Source organism: Mugil cephalus, chromosome 3 (assembly GCF_022458985.1).
Source record: "Mugil cephalus isolate CIBA_MC_2020 chromosome 3, CIBA_Mcephalus_1.1, whole genome shotgun sequence".
Taxonomy (NCBI): Eukaryota; Metazoa; Chordata; class Actinopteri; order Mugiliformes; family Mugilidae; genus Mugil; species Mugil cephalus.
In genome coordinates, this window is record NC_061772.1 from 6,478,080 (window position 1) to 6,500,663 (window position 22,584).

The following is a 22,584-nucleotide window of genomic DNA, read 5'->3' on the forward strand; positions in this document are numbered from 1 at the left end:
TATGTATCATCTTGCACATTTTCTATCCCCCGCCTCTAAGGCTAAGATTGGCCAGAAAGTCAGTCAACTTTCGGTGGACTTTGTTCCTCTCTTGATCAATAATCCGCTCCATTCAGATGGTTATTAGCTTGAGTTTTTTATCTGCCTTTAATTGACCTAGAGATGAGGTAGGGTACCGTAAAACCGCAGCTCATGTCGCTCGTCGCTGCTTTTAAAAATACTTTGGATGTTGAACTTGTAAAATGCCTTGATAACTTTGACTGGAGCACAGATGTACAGACTTTAGTGCATGGGTAGGGGGCATCACTTGTATAAGCACAAATGTACACCAGACAGTTATGTAAGTTTAAATCTGTCATGTTACAGTATGAGGGTCTGGAGACTGGACAGATGGATAACATTAAGGCTCACTGTTAAAGGGGAGACTGCACACTGTTGGGTTGCCTCTTTCTGCTTGCCAGCTCCATGGAGCATGTTGCACTGGTGTACTGGGAAAAGAAACTCAGCCCTGGACATGGGAATGGGAGCGTGGGTGGAGCAAAGGAAAGGAACTCTGGCAATGAGAATCAATTCAATGCTTAGTCAGAGTACATGGAACTGGAATGATGCAAGCAACCAATGAAACCGGCACTGTTCTTCACACTGGGGGAGATTCAAATGAAGTTGGTTCATTCAGAAAAGTAGTTCTGTTTAATGCACCTATCAGTCTCTGCAACGGTTATGAAGCCACTAAAATAAATGGTGGAGAAAAGTGTGACTCTATGACTAAACCCAAATAATTGCAGTCTGGGTCCAGACCTCAATACATGCTTTACTTAATCCACATTTTCACTGAGTACTGTGTTTTACCCATTTAGGTCACTCCGGGGCATGTAGACCATTTTTTTTTTTTTTTTAATTAAATGTTAAATCATATTAACACAAACTATTAGTTAAACAACTTTCTGACAAGCTATGAATTATTTCACTGGCTATATTACACCTCAGTTGGCACACACAAGTGCACAGTGCAGAGATCAAAACAGCGGCCGTGGCTTCTGGGAAGGTCAGTCAGAGGCTACTGTGACTACTGAAGTAGATCAGCATGTTAACTAACTAGCTACATGGTAGCCTCATTCATGCATCAAAAGTGAATTTCCTGATCCGACTCATGAGTCGCGGTACAGCGTTACCGTGTGTTACCATGTTTTTTTTTTAAGCAAAGAAACTTTGACCCAGTAATCTGCTGCAGGTTCCTTTACCTCGACAAGTTAAAGGTTAGGTTAAAGGTGAAGGTATGCACACTTCAAACCTGCATAGTTGTGTGAGATTTTTCAAGCGTGTGGACAAAACTGTTCTAAAAATGGGTGTAAACATGCAAGACAGTGCACAAGCCTGACAAAGTATTTCCCAAGATATTTGAAAAATATCCTTTTTCCTCAGTCACTATTAGCATATTGCCTGATGTTTTTTTTTTTTTGTTTAGTTTAGTTTTGTTTTTGTTTGTTTTTTTTACATATATATGTAAAAGTGCAGATTAGAACGCATGCAGAGTTTAACCCAGACAAATACATTCATCTCATTAATGTGGCTTTAAACTATAATCAATTTGCATGTTTGTAAAATCATGCTCTCCACTATGCTGCTGTGTGATCAGTTCATCGTGACTGGCTCCTCATTAGACATGAAGTTGTTTATCCAGCCGTTGCTTCCTGCTGAGGCAGCTGGTGAGCTTTTCTTTTTTTTTCTTTTTTTTTCAGATGCCTCAATGGCCTCTACAGACCTCTCCCAATCATTCAGATTTGTTAGTGCTACCTAATGAGGACATTCTCGCAAATTGCTTCTTTGCTTCCTGCCAGCTCCCCCGACTCAAAAGCTATTCTGGAGCCGTTAAACACATCTGTCAGATTTAATCAAAAAATCACGTTCTCACCGTTGCATTATCTTGTCAGTGGTCGGATTAATCAAGACGCCAGTCACAAGACTGCCCAGGTGTCTGCACTGTATTCAGACAAAGCAGGAACAGAAGTGATGGTATTAGAAATTTTGAAATTTAAAATAAAATAATTGCAATTAATGTCAACCTTTAATATATGTATATATATAGGGAATGTTCTTATGCCATATGACATTTATGTTATTTTATATTTAGTTCTGGGGGACAACCCGCTGTAGCCAACCCTACTGAGCCACAGACGCTCCTGGCCAGTGCATTGAGAGAATAAAAAGGCACATACTTGGTCAATTATGCTGATTCTCATAGAACCCAATATTGTTGTACTGACAGCAGGTGATGCTTCAAATCAGATGTGTCTGCAAAGAACTAAAAATACTAAAATGTGGATGCCTCCCACATCTTAAACCCTGCAGCACCCAAAATGTGTCCAAATGTGAAATGTGATCACAATCTTCCCGTGTCTCTTCCCATGTGGTGACATTAAACAACGGCCTGACACTATAATGTCACTGTGGCAGAGGATGACTCTTGACTTCTGTAATAACCAGATTGTGTTAAGTGATGTCACGTTAATCGCCATAATCTAATCAGATCATTCCTGTGTGAGTCATGTAATTGAACACGTGTGCTAAATTTGCAGAAATGTGTGTCAAAAGGTGAATGTTCTCTAAGTGGGAACTAGAAGCCATTCATACTTTCAGGAAAGGAATTAAAGATGTCAGCCTGTGTTCAGGCTTTTGTGGAAATGGGCTGTTGCAGTTTTACCTAAAAAAGTTTTGCTTGATATATTCCCATTTAAAACTAGCCTATTTCAGAGTGTTATCATATGCGCATGTTTACATATATCCCACTGAAAAATAAATGTTTGATCAACTGAATGTCTCTAAATTGGAGAAAATAATTAGTTGGCATAGGTGGATTGTTTTTTTTTTGTTGCAACATCCCCCATAATTGCCTAATACTATCCACAGAATTAAAGACGTAATCTCACCCAGCAGTGACTTCATTACTGTCCATTTTAATGCAGTTATGATATGTGTGGTAGAAGAGCATCAGTCTTTAAATTATAAGGTCATATGGAGAGCGTTCTTCCTGTTAAGCTATACTGTGTGCCGTTTTGCTTGGATGGCTCAACTCCCGTAGATGATAGATTAAGTGGAAGTACCATACGAAGGAGTACAATCTCATTTCTTCTCTGTCGATACTAATGCTGCACAGAAACTCCTTTTTTGTCTAACAACGTAATGACAGTGGACGGAACATCAAGAGGTCTCCTAATCCCTCTGTAGCTTCTGGGCAGGTGTTTAAATGTTAGCTTAGCTTTGGTAAACTTACTAATGGAAAGCAGCAGGTGCAAGTCCCTGTGCTGAAGAATAATTCACTTCATGTTCCATGACACAGACCAATTCTGAAACGCTCAAGCTGTTCTTTTCTAGACATTTTGTATGTTTATTCTTGACCACTGCCATGCACATAGGTTGAGGTCCACTTACTTCCTTAGCAGACCTATCAAAATTAAAGATGGTAGCCCACTTCCCCTTGGAATTGACTTTCATTCAAGTTTATTTCAGCTGAACCTGCATCTGTTAAGTATGAAGAGATTTATGCTAATTTGTGTTTTTCTCAACAGCGTGCCTGCCCTGAATCCATCTATCTAAAAACACAATGTCCCAACTTCACAACAACGTACTGTAACTCTTTATGTCCTCCTCATCTTCATGCAAATCCAAGACATACTGGTGGTCCCTTTGTTAGGTGCTAATGGCCTCTGTTCAGTTTTCCTTTTTGGTTTTGATTCATCAATCCCTGACTCCTTCAAAGAAGAAAACCTTGGTTTGAGGACGAATGTTTGGCATCACAATCGATCAAAGATCCATCCAAAGATTTACTGTAGTGTGTCATCATTCCGGCTGATTATCAACTCAAGCTGCCTATTCAAATAAAGCAAGTTGTTGGTATGAGGGAGCGTTAGAGGAACTTCTCATTAGGGCAGAGTTCCTGCGAAGAATGCTGTTGCTTCTGTTTGGGAGGAGATGCTTTCACACCAACTCAGCTGAGACTGTCACTGATGAGCGCTGCAGTGAGAATAATGCTGCCCTCTCGGTCATGAATGCTCTCCTGTGACGTAATTAATTTTCCAGGCCAATTCATGCCTAAAATTACTGGATGTGAACAGCGTGAGCTAATTGCAGTCTTGACAATAAACTTTTCCCCTTGGAATGTATTTTCTCAGCCTCAGAGTACATACCGTTATACAGCAGTAGAAGACAACATCTCAAGTGCTTGACACATTAAGCAGTCACTTTGCATTTTCCGTATCTGAGTAATTTTTGTAACGATATTAAAAAACTAGATTGTTTGACCATTGAATTCCAGATTCTATGGAAGCCAAGAAAGTCCATATCTATCTATCTATCTATCTATCTATCTATCTATCTATCTATCTATCTATCTATCTATCTATCTATCTATCTATCTATCTATCTATCTATCTATCTATCTATCTATATATATACATATTAAATGAACCCTGAATATATTGAATGAAACATTGAATATATTGTATTAATGTGTTGTGTTATAAGTAAGGGTTAATGCCCGACGAGGTGTCCATTATCAGAAATGAATGGACGACGCGGAGGCATCGGACGTTGCTTCCACTAAGTCCATTAATTTCTGACGATGAACACCTCGAAGTGCATTATCCCCCGCTTAAACCATGGTCACTTATTAAATAAATAAATATTAGCTCAATTATTAATATGTTGTAATAATAATAATAATAATGTTGTTTTTTACCGTTTAAATCATAAGTTTTTCACAAGAAGTGAAACATCTCTAACATCTTTAACATCTCCCGCCCGCAGGGGAGTATCAGGAGACAGCGCAGATTAACTTCTGATTTCTTTAAGTTTCGACTCAGGGGATACGAGGATGGTGGAAACTGGTGTCTTTCCCACTCTTCCTGTAACACTTCAGCACAGCCTTGAGAACAGCATTACTTGTCAACTGTCAACACTGTATTCTCCTCCTTCCTTGGACAGAGAGACATAAAACAGCTGCAAAATGTCATTGAGAGTAGTGGCAGTGTAGCTCTCGAAGTTGATGTCCATGTTTTTCTGAGCCAGGAAGTCTTAATGTTTTAATTGCTCATTTCATGGTTTTCTTTGAGTTAATCCCATCCTTATCATCCTCTAGATTGCCCAGTTCCTCCGGTGTCACCTCCTTGTGTCACATCTCCTTCTTCTTTTCATATTCTCTTCTCTCTTTTGCTTCTGCTTCATCCCAGTCTTCAAAATGATCAAATTCACCAAATAAGTGTTGTATATTGATGTGCTGAAGAAAGAAGTTATCACCGTTGACAAGTCTTCTCTTGCATTCAAAAAGGTTTATTAGTCGAATTCTTGTCGAATCTCAGAGAGCTTCCAGCCAATTGTCAAATCCCCTCTACTCTTCAGCTCCTACACACTCCTTATATATGGTTCTCAACTTGTCTCCTTACTTCTAGTAGTTTTACGAGCTAACAACTGGTAAATGACCTTTTAACCTTTAAACTTTGTACACATCCCAAAAACAGAAAAGAGACACTAAGAAAAACGCGAGGACCACATAGGTTAACTATAAAATCACTATTTTTTTGTCAACTGTATTGCCATTGTGATAAATAAACTGTGAAATAATGTATGTTCTGTGTTTCTGTTGCCACGGTTACCATAGCGTTTGAGCCAGCGCAATCATTTTGGGGGGTGAGTGCGAAGGGGTGAGAGAGAAGAGAGAGATGTGAAGGCAGTCAGATAAGTTTGTGTTTTTTGGCGTGGTTGCGGCAGACAGTGACCAGTTTTGTTCCAACAAATAAAAGGGAATATTTCCGACCGCTTTGCGTCATCCTTTAACGTCCGGTTCGGATGTTACAATATTAAACGAGACTTTGTATTCTGCCCCCACTACCACATCAACAGGTCCCAGGAAAAACTCTGACTCAGATGACCTGCTTAGAGTATTTACTTGAGAAACACTATAAAAGTGGACAAACAAAATTTACAAATTAGTTTTGCCATAAACAACGTTGTATAAACATAGTGGTGCTTGAATGTTTGTGAACCCTTTAGAATTTTCCATATTTCTGCATAAATATGGCCTAAAACATCATCAGATCTTCACACAAGTCCGAAAAGTAGATAAAAAGAATCTAGTTAAACAAATGAGACAAAAATATTATATTTGGTCATTTATTTATTGAGGAAAATGATCCAATATTACGTATTACTGAGTGGCAAAAGTACGTGAATCAATTTGAAAGTGAAATTATCAGTCATCAATGGGATGAGATCAGGTGTGAGTGGGCACCCTGTTTCATTTAAAGAACCGGCACCTATTCAGTCTGCTCTTCACAACACGTTTGTGGAAGTGTATCACGGCATGAACAAAGGAGATTTCTGAAGAAACCTCAGAAAAAGAGTTGTTGATGCTCATCAGCCTGGAAAAGGTTACAAAACCAAGAGTTTGGACTCCACCAATCAACAGTCAGACAGATTATATACAAAGAGAGGAAATTCAAAACCATTGTTACCCTTTCCGGGAGTGGTTGACCAACAGAGATCCCTCCAAGAGCAATAGTTGCGAGGTCACAAAGGACCTCAGGGTAACTTCTATGCAACCGAAGGCATCTCTCACATTGGCTAATGTTAATGTTCACGAGTCCACCATCAGAAAAACACTGAACGACAATGGTGTGCATGGCAGGGTTGCAAGGAGAAAGCCACTGCTCTCCAAAAAGAACATTGCTGCTCGTCTGCAGTTTGCTAAAGATCATGTGGACAAGCCAGAGGGCTATTGGAAGAATGTTTTGTGGACGGATGAGACCAAAATAGAACTTTTTGGTTAAACAGAAACGACCAAGTATACTATTTTTGTATCCTTTGTTAGGTTCTCTTTATCTACTTTTAGGACTTGTGTGAAAATCTGATGATGTTTTAGGTCATACTTATGCAGAAACACAGAAAATTCTAAAGGGTTCACAAACTTTCAAGCACCACTGTATACGTTATCTTCCGGCTAAGATTAATGGCAAAATGTATGTATATGCTAATGCTAACATTCGCCACGATCAGCGAATCCACAACAATAGACTTAGACAGACTTTAATGATCCACGAGGGAAATTACTTTGTCACCATAGCTTCGTTGCACATAAAAGTAAACACTCATAAAACCACAAGCATTCGCCAGAGTGTTAACAACAGCCGCAACCAAATCCCAAGCCAACTGACACATTTTTGCTACAGGTACAAGTACAAGATGGCGGCAGTACCTTCTCTTAGCATTTAGAGTGACCTACGATGACGGCGGTAAGAAAGTGGTTGATAACTTACGACCAACATGTCAGCTCATCTGTGAAGACATCATCCCAGTGAGACAATTGCGTAATAATTAATCAGTACTTAATTCCATTAAATACTGATTAAGTAATGATTATCAAGGAACTGAAAAATATCAACATTGTTTTTGAGTGAATTTCAGACAAAGCGACCTAATGTCGAATGCTATGCTTCTTTATTAAAGACAACTTTGCCAAATAAATGAAACACGTGTTTGAACAAGCAATGTCTCCTCTCTTGCAGTGCCAGAATCTCACCTACATTTAACCTCAGGCAGGAACAATGATGCATCAGATGTCAGACTGCCTCATTATTTCGGTTTTAACCTGAATATACAAGACATGATTGATTTTGCCAACAATCAACGTACGCCGAACCAAACCGAAAAACCGTGACTACAAAACCGTGAACCAAATCGAACCGTGCATTTTGTGAACCGTGAACCGTCCCATCCCTAATATATACACATAATATATATGTATATATTAGGGGTGTGTGTGTTTGTGTGAATGAATATAATGAATTAATTTGTTATCTTGTCATGTCTCAAAATTTGTTTTTTCTTACGATGACTTTTTTTGTTATGGGAAAAGTATAGGCTGTTGTTTATTTAAGTTAATGCAACCAAAACCCCACATTTATTCCTTGACTTGGTGTTAAGTTATGGACTCTCACTGATAGTCATGCTGGCAGGGCTCGGGGCTGAAATCAGATGTGATTAAAATCACAGTCACAGATGCTCTTTGACAGTCTTGAGAAAACAAAAGCTGTATTCTTGTGAGAAGTTTGGTTTTCCTGAGGTAATGAAAAAGTCAACCTATTATTATGGGAAAGCAATGTTTGTTATTTTGAGACAATGGAGTAGTCAACCTGGGATAACGGAGGAAAAATGCAGGCACATCCATTCTCAGCTTCCACAGGACAGTCATTTTCTGTCTTGTAAAATAATCTGCTCCACTGACACTCCTTTAGGGGTTTAGCTGTAAAGTAAATTATGTGTAGGGTGCTAAAATGAAAAAAAGAAAATGAACAATAATTGTAATCAGTGGAATCTTTTGCTCTAAAGTCCAAAGTCTTTCATGAGCAGTTTATGAAGCTGCTGGAGGCTAATCTAGTGCCTCTGGTCTGTGGCCTGCAGGTCTGCTCAATTGTACACTGTAAAAAGTTATGTGCTGGCTCAAAGTAAAAATTTAATGTAACAACTTGCATGGACATTTTGAAGTTATTTAAATTTAGCTAGTATTGAGTACATGCCACAAGACTTTTTTTATTTAGGCCGATTGAATCACTTTAGTGCACTTTAACATAGATAAACCATATCAGTAGTCCCAGCTGCTCTGGGGCAGACTGATGGCAACGTGGCTGCCAGTCCACCGACAACCAGACAACAGACAGACCAGGACAGGGTGGAATTGAAGTACCTTTCAGTTGTTAGACAACTGTGCTACCTCCTGAGCTACAGCCACCGCTGCTGCCCCCCTTTTGCCATTTTTTATTTATTTTTTTTATCAGAGAAAGCAGTAAATTATTCCTTCTAGTTGTTCTATTTCTTTACCTTTCATTCTACTCAAAAATGTTCATGCAAATTGCTACCTTTTTTTGTAGTAAAATAACGTAAGTCATAATAAATTCTGCTAACTGAATACACCTCTATGTTGAGTTAAAGCAGAAATATTAGTTGAAATTTCATGTACTGTTGAGTTGGGATAATTGATTTATTTCCATTTAGACCAATGTGTAATGTATGCACACAACAAATGCAGAAAAAAAGCTCTTGATTTTGAGCTACACTTACATTAACCCCATGAATCATTTTTTAGAGTGTACCAAAAGGCTCATCTACTCTAATGAGTTTCCATGTGGCGCAAAAAAGAACTGGGAGGCAGGATGGTTTACGATACATCATCCAATATTGTTGCATAAGGGGAATTAGAAGATGACCAGAGACGCACAGTCCAGCAATTACCTCGTAGAAACTGGATGGAAACAGAATGGATACAGTTCACTGTGATGCTATTCCTGTGTATGAAAAGGCTAAACTTGGTATTCAAGATATTCAAGATAGTTGTAGGAAAAGTATAGTAGCAAAATAACTTTTAATTTAAAATTGCATCTGCTTTCTTCTGATTCCCCCACCTCCCCCTTCTCTCTATCTGGTCGCTGTTTTTTTTTTTTTTCTGTCGCCTTTGTGTCTCAATAATTTGTTATCGACACTGGGAGCTGGTTGGTTACCACAGAGCACATCCAGGTCTGGGATCTGTACTTTTAGTTAGCAGATCTGGTACAAGAATAGTCAACAACAAATGCTGTGGTATAGAGTTGAGAAAAAAAAATAAAAATAAAAACTTATTAGAAAAGTTTTATCCAGTGAGGCTTCAAACTGTATTAAAAAAACAGAGGGTATGGGAGGTGGGGGAATAAGGATACAGTTTCAGTTGGACTGAGCTTCTAAATGTTTTGTCTGGGATTTTGGCACAAGGGATTCTAAAATCTCATCCTGTGTAATAATGAATTATAGGGCCTTTCATCAACCAGAAGATTTCAGATTTTGATTTCGCCACATTTTGTTACGAGCAGGTTTCTGTAAAGTTCCCTCACTGAACATTGTCTTCATATTTCCCAGAGTCACCAAACATCTGAGCTGAAGAGCTTCAGACAGCCTCAGTTAGAAAGTCCCATTTATCCCTCTTAAAGTCTCCCAAATGATCCCTGACGTTCTTCGTCAATGAAGTGCGTTTAGTCCACGCAGTGATCTAATTTGCATACAAGCTCTTTTACTGGCTTGCTGTAAATGACATAACACTTCTGATTGGCTCACTGTTTGAGGTAAAACATTTCACTGGCCAATAGTCTACGATCAAGTGCTCACCCAGTTCCATCATAAACCTCAGGAAACCTATATAAACCCCTGTACTGTGAGGGTGTTCAGCAGATTCACAGTGAATCAATCCTTTAAATTTCCAGTACCAGAAGATCTGTTATCTCACGGTGAGTAGAGATGAAAGAGTATTTTGTTGTTTTTTAGTCACTGTTAGAATGATCAGATTTGACGGAGTGGGTTTTAGAGATGGTTGGTAGATTTGAAAGGAACAGGTGGCTACTGGTTGCTGACAGAAGGGTAGTGCTCTGCTGGTTAGATTAGTTAGTTATGTTACACTATCTATGGTCTTAATTCTGCTAAGAATGGCTACCAGCAATAAATATTTTAGTTGCCTCTACAACTTCAGTGGCTCCAAGAGAAAAGGAGAATGACAAAAAAGAGAGAGAGAGGGGATCTGAGAAACTGTGGGTGCATGCAATAGTCTTTTGCATTGCCTGGAAATCAGCATGCTACGTTTGTAACTAATTTAATTGTCTTCTCTGGTAATGCGCATTACTTCCACAGGGAATTGTAATAATGCTTAAACTGTGGACGCTCCTTTTTGCCTACGCGCTGACCATTTGTCAGATGTACGTCTCACAGGCTGCTCCATCCAGGTAAGATCTGTGGCATGATTCCTACCATCATTCCTATTCCTACCTTTGTGAAGCTGTTCATTTTCGTCCCAGAGGTCATTCTGCACGTTGGGACCTTCATCACCAGTTAAATCACCATTTGACTCCCTGCTTTTTTTTCCTTTTTTTTAAGGACTAAATGGGCCAGACTGTCTTATTTTTGCCCTGTAAAACTAAAACTACTGATTCAATGTGTACAACAAGTTTCTTTGTGTTGTAATTAAATGTGTATTTTCAGAACTAGTAAGGAGTCCATGTCAGATGGAATCACACTATTGAACGATGATGCGCAAAGGTTGCTCAGAACCATCAAGGAGTTCATGCAGATGGCTTCAGATGAGCAACCTAATCAAACAGCTGATGACAGCAGGTATGATTTTTAACATTTTTAGGCGTCTGTCTGTCTGTCTGTCTGTCTGTCTGTCTATCCCGTATCTTAATATACACATCCAACAGCTCCAACTCAGGTGTCTATTAACTTTCAAGGTATAAAGTTGAATTCATGAACATCGTCTGTCTATCATAGTCTCTTAATGCATGGATTATTTATGCACTCATTCATCTAGTCATTCATCATTAACTGACATGCCTCCAGTAGAGTGTCCTGGGTCAGAAAATACAATAGAGCATGATATCAATCATGTGAGAACATGCATGACAGTCATTGTTGCAACAACAACAACAAAAAGAAGTTATACAATGCATGATAACTTCACTGAATATTTTGGTCATCAAGATCCCTTAATATGCCGGAGAAGATGCCATTGGGATATCAGATGGAGATTTTCAGTAAATGCATGAAATTTCAGAAAAAAAACAAAAACATAATGCATGTGATACTAAACAATAATGTGCATGTTACTGTAAGCCTGTTTTCTGCATGTTTGTCTCCATCTCCAACAGCTTGGATAGACCCTTGTTTAAGCGCTGCACCAGCTTAAGCACTTGTGTCCTGGGCAAACTCTCCCAGGATATTCACAAACTACAAACGTACCCTCGCACTGATGTGGGATCAGGGACGCCCGGCAAGAAGAGAAGTCTATCTGAGCAATATGAAAACTACAGCAACTCACTAGACTAAAACTCCCATCTGTCCTTTGTCTGTCTGAGTCAACATTTGCTTGTAAATGCAGCTTTCTCCACATACAAGACTGCCGATGCATGTGGATCCTATTTACAGTGTGTGATTAACTCCATTAACATCCTCTCTTTAATCATCCACTGAGTTTAACCTAGACCTGAAGAATCAGCTACAAAACTGTTGACATTCTGTGCAATAGAAAAAAAAATAAGAACAGCTAAAACTCATTTTTGGTATTTGTGTTTCAAGTATATAAAAAATAAATAAAAATCTGCTTTTACTCGGAAGCAGTTTTCATTCATTCAGGATTTATAAAATACATTGCGAAGAAGAAAATGGTAAGCAAGTCTCTCAGAATAACTGGAAAATGTTCATTTATTTTTCAGCGTATTTAATTTGCTGCTTATAAATATATGCAATATTATTTAGAGTGCATGTTTTGAATGATCCTAACTTATTGTCTTTTCCATTGTCACAAGCAATGCAACAGCACAAAAGCGGGCGTGCAACACAGCCACGTGTGTAACCCACCGCTTGGCCGACTTTCTGAGTCGATCAGGGGGACTGGGATACAGCAACTTTGTTCCCACCAACGTTGGTGCCCAAGCGTTTGGCAGACGGAAGCGGCTCAGCCCTGAGTGAGAACACGACCAGATACGGAGTATGTTATCATTCCATATTAATGTTGAACCTTTGAAACCTAAATGCACTTGCTGCGTTAAAAAATATCTGCTGTTTATGTACCACATATTATGTTTTTTACTGTCAGTTTAGTGTTATTTTAAGGTGTGTGTTCCATTATGTATAGGAAATTATTGGGGAATTCCTCTAATAGGTATCAGGGTACTGACTGAATAAGCATCCTGGTGGATTAGCAGGTCCGCAAGCAACTTTGTCAAATTATACCTGTTCTAGCTATATTTGTATGTTTTGCCCTGTTCCACTGACAAACCATTGAATCTTTCCAGCATTTCCTACAGATCACAACACAGTTTTCCTATTTTCTCCTCTCTTTCTCTAGGACAAAGTGCCTCTTCTCTGACTGACAAAACTGCATCACCGTCATCTACTTATAAACACTTGTCATTTAGAAAAATATCCTTCACTAACATGGACAGATATCTTGCTTACAGAATACCAAACGGCTGTCTGTAGTCACTGCTGTCTGTGCTTAAAAAAGAGAAATTGCTAGCATTAGTGTCATCATGGAACCTTAACTGGGACGATTTTCTTTGGCTAAGAGAGATGAGCATGATTTTCTTTCTCTGTCACTGGTTTAAAAAAACTGCACTTCTGATTGTTGGCTGTAGTACAGTGTGATGAATGAATCTTATAATGTACATCTGCGCTACCTGTGTACACAACCCGTGGCTGTCTTGTTCCTTGACTACATGTCATTATAGTGAACAATGTTATATATGACTCTGAATGTTGTAATGATGTGATTTGAAAGCAGGAATAAATTGTATTTTAGCTACACTGGACTCTTATGTCTTTATTGTATTGTTCGTATGATAGAAAAAGACATTCAAAGCAAGGTGCAGTCAGAAAATCAAACGGTGACCTATGGACCACCTCCAAATAAATAAAGGACACATTTTGAACTATGAGTTGCAAACTGGTATTTGACACTATTTTACTTCGTAAGCTGACTTAACACTGTTAGATCTTGCTACAGCTGGCTCATTTTGCCCTCCAGTGGTGACAATATGTCACTGCTTTTTCTATTGGAAGTTGAGTTACGTTTAAGAAATATCGTCTTACTGTGTTTGGGTTCTCCTGTAGCATTACATATCACTTTAATCTTTATATTATGTGATGTCAGTGAAAATACATTAAAATTAGCAACATACATTTGCCACTAGTACATGTTGTACTAGTAGTTACCAATACCAAATCATACCAAACAGTCCTGTAAAAAATCTCAAAACACTAGATGATTATGGAAGTATTCACTGTATGTTCATTTTTATACAGACTAGATGCATTAGTTGGTTGTAGAGAGTAAAAAAATGGTGACAGTCACATAAGCAATGTCTTTTGACATATGTGCTAGACGGGACATTTTCCCAATTTACAAGGTCTATATAGGTAAAAAAATAAATTTACCTACGTGTACTCTATGGTTTTAGAAACACACCCAATAATCTTATCTCTTAATAGATAAACTGTAAATGTTAGCAAAAAGGATCAATATCAATATCAAAACCAGACTTATTGTTTCAACTGACAGTGACGAGATGATATCACTGGAGGCACTTCCCTTTTCTCAGCTTAATACATTTGTTCCATGGCTGGAGATACAATACCATGGATAGTGGGTTACAAGGTAATCTACACTTGGATGATTTTTCGGCGGCACATGTGCTTCAGGTTTTTTCCACGAGGTAAGCCATTTTTAGTCAAGCCTATAGACAGTACAGGCAACCAAGATTGCAAGATGGCTGACTTCTATTTGCTGCCAGGTTTTTACTGTTTCTTTACTGTATTTCAGCATGGACCATGCACCCTCCCATTTGTACTGCCTGGGAAGCTCCCGTTTCCATGAATAACTGTTATGTAAGGCTGTGTGACTTCCTAAAGTTGAAAACTCGCCTTTGAAGCACAATCTACACACTTAATCCATAGGCATTCATGCAACTGCTCTTTGTGGAAGCTGGCCATTTGAATGCAATGTGAATTATAGGTAGTAAGCGTTGGCACGATGTCAGTGTAGAATGGCATTTCCCTTTAAAACCCAAATGGAACGTATGAAAGGTTGGACAAAACGGCTACAATTGTATCTGTCAGCATGACTGTGGCCTTGTCTTTTGCAAATAATTACATGAGCCGGAGGAACTCGGTAATCAACCTTGATGAAATAAAACTCCTGAATTTTAAAGCATTAGGTCAGCTGAGAGCCCTTCAAATAATGAACAACTTCTACATTTTCCAAATGGATCAAAATCTGATGTCAAAAGAGCATTAAAATCAGGTTTGCAACGCTCAAAAAATGTACTTGGTGTTTTAGAGTTGCCTCTTTAACAGTATTATATTAAGAAAAATATTTATTTAAAAAAAAATACAACACAAATAAATAAGTACATGTCAGTAAATAAAAAGTGGACAATTGCGCGGGCTAAGCAGGGCAGAGGAGGCGGGGCTTCGACTCGTTGCACCGACTATTACCGCTAAGCCCTCCTCACCTGTTCTGTGGAATGAAGCTAAAATAATAATATAAAAAAGGCAGAGCGGTAGAAATGACATAGCAGAAAGCCAAACAAACCGACAAATCACGCAGGTTACTCAAACTGTTATAAAAGTAAACGTAGAAAGCAGAGAAGAAACTCAGGTATCGGGACACACCTGACCCTACGTGCAGACGACTTCTGCGTGCTAATGTGTAAACGGCTAGCTACCTCGATGAATATTGGGCCTTAGCTACAACAACGCTACCTTAGGCTCAGGGAAACTCTGGACAAGGACCTAACGAGCTTACTTAGATAGTCAACGATGGAAATAACATCGGTGTAGGCTACTTCCTCCTGGCGGTGTTATTGGGAATTATCTGAGAAAGACAGCAACAGGCCGAGCCAGTGGGTAAATGGAGAAAACGAACCGGAGAAGACGAAGGACGAGCAACGACCAATTCACCCGAGCTGAGTAAGGGAAGGACGTTTCAACCAAAAGTAAGGAACTGTATTTTTGTACAAGCTTATCATGTCTCTGTTGTTAATTTATGCGCAATGAAAACTGGCCTAATTAGCTTGTTTTACAGTGTTAATAAATTAACATGAGGCCTTTAGGTGTGGCTGCTGATTGGTTTATTAATGATGATTTTATTTATTTATTTATTTTTAATTAAATTGCCTGCCAGCATGACGTTTAACTGTGCTTAGGTCTACACTATTTTTTGAAAGATTATTTTGTTATTTTAATATTACTAGTAATTACAGTAGCCCCCCAATGTTAGCCTAATGATAAGGACGTTTCCTTTGCTTTTTAGTAATAAAAATAATAGTAATTATTTTAATACTGAAGTACCAGGTGGAGATAAATGACAGTATATATTATGGATCGATACAAAATCTTATTAAAACTCTTATTATGTCACCTTAGAAAAGTATTTGTGGTTATGTTGACCTTTTCAATAGCAGCTATTTTGACTTTTGACCAAACCTTTGAATATGATAGATCACTGTAGCCTCACATTAGTTTATCAGACATCCCTTTATCTCAATAAGTAGGACTCTTGCTACTTCTCTGTGACATCTTTCTGCTTTTGGGTCCTCTATTTTTGTTGGGTTACTCTGTTTTAGCAACAGTTAATCTGACCTTTCTCTTCATAATGGAGGATATCCCCAGGAACCCATTGTTATCGGCCTAACAGCCCCCTGGAGCATTGTCACAATTTCTCCAGAGTTCCTGTGCAACAGACCCAGAGCTTCGAGCTTCATGGCTGCTAGTCTTTCCTAATTGACATGCTCGTTCTACCAGTTGTTTGACTCCTCTATTCTACTGCCTCTTTGGGGATAGAGTACTTTTCTTTTAAACTTGGAATAACAACACCAAGACATTGCTACAGTATTACACAAACACATGCTGCTACTTAAAGTGTTCATTAGTCTCTTGTTTGTTCGTGACGGTGGTTGCGATTTGCTGCAGTTCCATTAACCCTAGAAATGCACAAAACCTTAATATTGAAGTAAAAAACTGATGATGGAAACATCTACATTTCAGAAAATAACTCTGAAATAACACTAAAACATTTTTACGCTCTCATGAGGTGGTTTTTCAGACATATTGTCGCATTTCCTCATCACTGGCTTCACTGCAGATGACACAGGGGGTCATGTGACCAGTTCATTGAAGTCCATCCTCTCAAAGTGAAGTCTCGTGTGCCCAGAATTTAAGAGAATAATTGGATATCATGAGACAAGACTTTACGAGAGTTGCAGCTCATTCACAAAACATCTGGATACACGTAAGAAGCGCTATTGCACTTTATCTAAATTTCAGAAATATCGCTTTTATTTTGCAAAAAACTGTAATGGAAACACAGCTAGTGTTGAGGTTCATTGGTCAGTACGATGAGAAATAATGATGTTGGAATCAACCTTTAAACCTTCTCAGTGTGGAAATTTGAAGTGCTCATCGTGTGCAAAGATCATAATAACCCAAATCTTGGAACACTGAATTCAGTTTTTAATTTTAATGTCTTAAATGAAACTCGAAAAGAAAGTGTTACTGTTAGGAGTGGCATCTAGACACGTCATGTAAAGTAAATATTGAGTCTGCTTGAGGTTTGAGTTGAAAAGCACTAGATGCTGTTTCACAACAAGCTTTCACTCTCTCAAATATTCACTTCAGATATGTTTGTAAAGTGCAAGGCCTTTATGTCTGCTCTCTGTTTTACTGTGGAGATAGGATGACGCAGGGTATTGATCATTGATAATTTATTTCAATTCAGGAATTTGGGTGTATGATATCATTATAAACGAAGCAACTGAGTGTCCCTGATTGACGTATTTAAAGGCAACTACAGAATAAAAATAAAATAGTTACATTCTTCTCATAGTTTCTGATTGCCAGTGCTTGATCGTGAGGTGAAAAAAAAGTTTGATAAGTAAATGAATGGAACAAAGTACTCATAGTTTTTGTTAAAGTAGTGGCCTTCACAAACAATCTTGTACATGACCATGGAGGCTGAAACATGTGCAGAAGGGTGTTTTTAGAATGCGCAGTTCTTTTTTCCCCTGAGTGTTGACCAACGACGCATGTCTCGGTTGATTAGACAGAAGAACATGGCTTCTCTTGGATGTGAGTAGCCATGTGTAAACTCCCAAACAGAGCTAATGACGGAGATGAGGGCTGGTGTTGAAAGTTGGTTGAGATTCTCAGTGGAGCTGTTGGAGATGCCAGATCTGTTGAGTGTCTGGGGACAAGCATCTGTCACTTTTGCTGCATCACCATCTGGATGCCAAACTGGGACCCAAAGTTGCAGTATTTTACTTTTCTTTTCGAACAACAAGTCTCAGACTTTTGCGTGTTCCAGCTGGTTGTTATGTACAGAGCTCTTATATGAGACAATAGAGTGTGTTTTGCTTCAACATTAGGATGCTTTTTTTTAGCAGTTGTATTAAGTTGTCCAATTTTGATGTTTTTTACACATAAAAATAGAATTGATGACCCGTACTTTAACTTAAAGTCCTACTGAAAGACTTGTGGTCTGAAAAAAGGCCTGAGAATGATTCCTTCAGGAAAATCTACAAGTGCCATTGCCCTCTTTTGATGTATGTTAAGCATTTTTGGATATACTATGACTTGGATGACTGAGACTTTCACAGACATATTGATCATAATTATAATTTACACACTCCACTCAGCTGGACAGTTGTTTTTTGAAGTACCTTCCTTACAGTACTTGACAAATAGAAGAAGAATAGAAGAGTTGGAAGTGGCATCAGTCGGCTTCTCTCTTTCTGGGTTTAAAGGTCCTTCCTACATTGGAGTAGCAGACAACTCTGCCTTTCACTTCTCTGTGTAAAGCATCCTTGGGTGACTTGAAAAGTACTATATATTAGCATTAGTATTATATATTAATTATAATTATTGTTATTAAAGATATTTTCACAAAGTCGATCCTTTTTTGTTTTTTCTCGTAGTCTAGATGGACATTTTATTTTTTTATGTGGGCCTTCAGAAGGCTGCAAGGCCAAGTCTCATTTTTTTTTATATATATATATATAATTTTTGGTTAGCTTTTTTCTATGGGTTGAGGGAGAAGGTAGCACCAGTCCTCTGCTGGAAGAAGTGCTCACTATTTAGCTTGAATAAAATGCTGTGCATTATACCTGTCAGGGTTTGGTTTTAATTGATTAGAATGAGCTATGGTACTTATTCATACAATCCTCTGACAGCTATTTGGCAACATAGGAATATACGCGACAGATTGTAATATGCGTGTTAAAATCTGGATTTTAAAAATATTAATTTACACAATGTTAACATGTAAAATGGTTTACTTAAATACCAAATTTTGCTTGAGAAATCTGGAAAAAGTCTGGACCTTTAAGCTTGTAAATGAATATTGAAATGGGATATGTGTAGGAACTCTATAGTAATGATTGAGAGACCAGGTCTACTCTTTGTTTACCTGGACTGATTCTGCCACTGCAGGGATTGGTCAGGTACCCTCTGGTCACTAAACCTGTAACCACTAGAATGCATTTATTGCAAAGGGCTAATTGTAGGTATTTTAAATGTCTCCATACCATTTCTTCTCTGCATATTTAGTTTGTATGCATTAAAACATTGTCTTATTTATCACATGCATCTCAAAGTATTTAACATCAGTAATGATATACTGTCCTTCCAATCACACCAAGGCACACTTTGTAATGTTCGAGTGTGAGTCAACAGATGTTAAACCTTGGGGCAATGTATCGCCACATTCTAAAATGCCAATAACACTGTTGTCTGCTCATTTAAATAAAATGCCACCATGTGGCTAAATATCTGTGGTGATGTCATGCACAGTTGTGCTGTGTGAATGGAAATAGTGGAAAATGCTTGGATGATCCATGATATAATAATGTTTTGTAGTACCTTTTTGCAAACATCAGAGAGCAACAGAGTGGTGGTAAGGGAAAATACACTCATACCAGAAACGTTTTGATCGCCACTGTTTTTGTAATGCCTCAACTTTTATGCTGAGATCACACAGATATGTATAACATTAAGTGGTCGGACTCTTCATCTTGTTTTGAGTGTGTTGAACATTTGTCCATCTGTCCACATAGTGCGTTAATAATGCGTTGTGGTGATTTAAATTTACCCTGTCAGTGAGGCTGCCATGCTAACCAAGGTTTGGTTTGCCAAACACACACCAATAAGTATTCCTAGCTCTAAAAACATTCTGCTGACTTGAAGAGCCTTTTCAATAATACAACGCTTTCATATTATATTCATAATGCGCTATGGTGAACACTGCATTCAAGTCTGCTGGGTTTAATTTAATGTAATTTCTACGCCCAATTTGGCTTCCACCACGTCAGTGGTAATGAAACTTTTGTATTTGATCTAGATACCCTCCAGTTGGATTTTCCCAAAGACTTTCAAGATTTCAAAATGAACTTTGTGCATAGCATTACATTCAAAGAGAAAAATAATCCCATGGCTTTTAATTGTGCAATGGAAAAAGACATAAGAAGAAGACTTAAATATCAAAGGGGTGAAAGAAATGCAGCAGAGATCTTTCAAAATGTATAATAGCCTACTAGTATTATTTCTTGTCTTAGCATTGTCTGCTTTTTCTCTAGTGTTTCTGTAATAGCAGCTGTCTATTATATATATCTTGATCACTATCAACCTATTAGTATAAATTTAAGCATATTTTCAAGAGGAAAAAAATAGTCTATGTTTATTAGCTCTGTATTGCTCCACAGATTTGTTAAAAGCAATTAAAGCTTTTCTCAGAACTGTGTAATGTCACTTCAGATACTCTAGATGGCAGCAAAGAACCATACAACATTACCAGTCAATTCTTCCACGTTTAGATTTATGCCATATAATAAAATAGTTTACCGTTTCCTTTTATGCAGTGTCAGATTTAGATGTAATTCAAGCAAAAGCATTTTCTTACTTGTTGTGAAACTGTACAATCAAAAAAAATTATTCAAGCAAACAGATAGTAAAATGTATTTGTGTAGGAGAGAAACATATCGGATGTTTCCTCTGTGTCTTTGATGAAAAAATGTAACACCAATGGCTGCGTGTTGATTCATCCAATATTATCTGTTGTTTTTTTGTTTGTTTGTTTTTGAGTATTTATGACACATTTACTCTGACTACTCTTTGCTTGAACTGACACCCAGACCACTTTAAAAACTTCTGTCGCTTCTGCTTATTTACTGCGTGGAATATAAATTTCTAAAGAAACTATTAACATTTGCATGGCCTGCGTTACGCTCCGTCAAATATTTAGCTCCCCTCACTCTCTCGTTCTCTCTCTCTTTCTCGTTCTCTCTGAAAGCCCACTTTGTGAGGCTAGGAATGCCCCGTGTGTGTACTCTGAAATGGAAAGTAGGCCTTCTGTTCAGATATGCACGGTCCTGCTGATGATCTGTTTAATTGTAAGTGACGGTGGGATTTATATAAAAAAATGTTTGATAAAGATCTGATATTCTCTTAAAGGAGACCCACACACCATGTAGTCCTAATTGTAGGGTTTCTCATTAGGGCAGACCCATGGGACCATGTGGGATAATGAAATAGCTATAATGCTACGACATTCATCTTGTCTTGTGCGTCTACTGATCTTACAAAATGCAGTTAAAATCTTGCTGTGTTGCTCATGGCTAATATAAGTGTATTGACCACCTTTAATCACCAAATGGTGTGAAGAGCATCAGTAGCCATCATTTGAAAGATTTGAAACATAAAAAAATGTGATTTTACTCATTTACAGACCTGTAAATAGCTTGTGATTCATGAATAAGAGCCGGAATTTTGTTACATACCGTTGTCGATTTAATTTTTGAAATCTGTTAATTTGATTTAACAAAGATATAACAATTTAAAATGTAATTATTAATATTATTATTATTATTATTCAAATCTGTTCCCAGTACAAATTAAATTATGTAAATTAAATTATTTTTCTGCAATGTAAAAGTTTCTGAAAGCTTCTGAAATTAATCAGCCATTTAAATCTGCACTTAATCGAGAGGTTAAAGTATAAAAAGCCTTGGTCAGTGTCAAAGTCTGTTCTAGTGAGAGGCTATATATATATAAATACAAATATCAAAATGTTATTGATGCATTACTTCTCACTATTGAAAAACTCTTCTCTCAGTTGACAACATCATTCCCATATCTCTAGAAGATGTGAAGTTCACTTCACTCATCTTTTTTTACACTCACATAAATAAAAACAAACTAAAAAGTGAATTACTTTGCAGTGCTGCCGTATGGCTGATTCAACATCTTTGTAGTAACTACCTTGTGTTCCTCTCTCTGAAAAGCAAAGTTGTATTTAAAGCCTATATAAACCAGCCGTATAATGCGCTGTACTCTCAGTTCTTTTCACTGTACAGTGAGGACACCATCACACATTGCACCTTTGCCCTTACATTACACAGCACAGACCACAGATAGATGTTCACATGCTGCTCATATTGTCTTCCAGCCACACTTTTAACTTCAAAGACTTGCTCACCCTTGTGTCTCAGGAGACATGGAGGCACCATAGCAGCCAACCTTCGCTGCTTTGCCATGGTTAACTATGGCCGCAGGCGGGAGCACCTCCCCATGCCTCCTGATACTAGAGCAGGGGTGGTGGAGAGGGGGGGTGGGGGTGGGGGTGGGGGGTGGTGGTGGTGTCCTGTAGCACCACAGCACACCGCCCTGTGCCTCGCCACCACGTAGCGTGTCCCTGCGAAACAGACTTGCATTATGCAGCCTGTAACAAGACTGCGCTTGTTAAGACGAGCGTAATGAAATGTGTATTTAACCTGTGTACCGAGGTGTCCCCGACTCACTATGAATTTCCTTACTACAAAAATGCACTCCTCAGAAAAACAGATTTGAAGGTTTGAATTGCATAACTTTTTTTCGGGCTCATCAAACAGTCTAAAATCGATTAAATTTAAATTTTAATATTATTACCGTTACGTGTGATGCATTTCCAGGCACATCAATGCTTTTCTTTGGGCT

The 22,584-nt window shown here is 38.2% G+C and overlaps 1 protein-coding gene across 1 annotated transcript; it reads left to right on the forward strand.

Annotated features, from left to right (window-relative positions):
- The first annotated feature begins 10,201 nt into the window (after positions 1 to 10,201).
- calca (calcitonin/calcitonin-related polypeptide, alpha) lies at positions 10,202 to 12,169 on the forward strand. Its single transcript, XM_047580971.1, has 4 exons — positions 10,202 to 10,301; positions 10,699 to 10,790; positions 11,047 to 11,178; positions 11,712 to 12,169. Exons 2-4 carry the CDS (start codon positions 10,711 to 10,713, stop codon positions 11,887 to 11,889), a joined length of 390 nt encoding a protein of 129 aa, XP_047436927.1. The 5' UTR covers positions 10,202 to 10,301; positions 10,699 to 10,710; the 3' UTR covers positions 11,890 to 12,169.
- Positions 12,170 to 22,584: the final 10,415 nt, after the last annotated feature.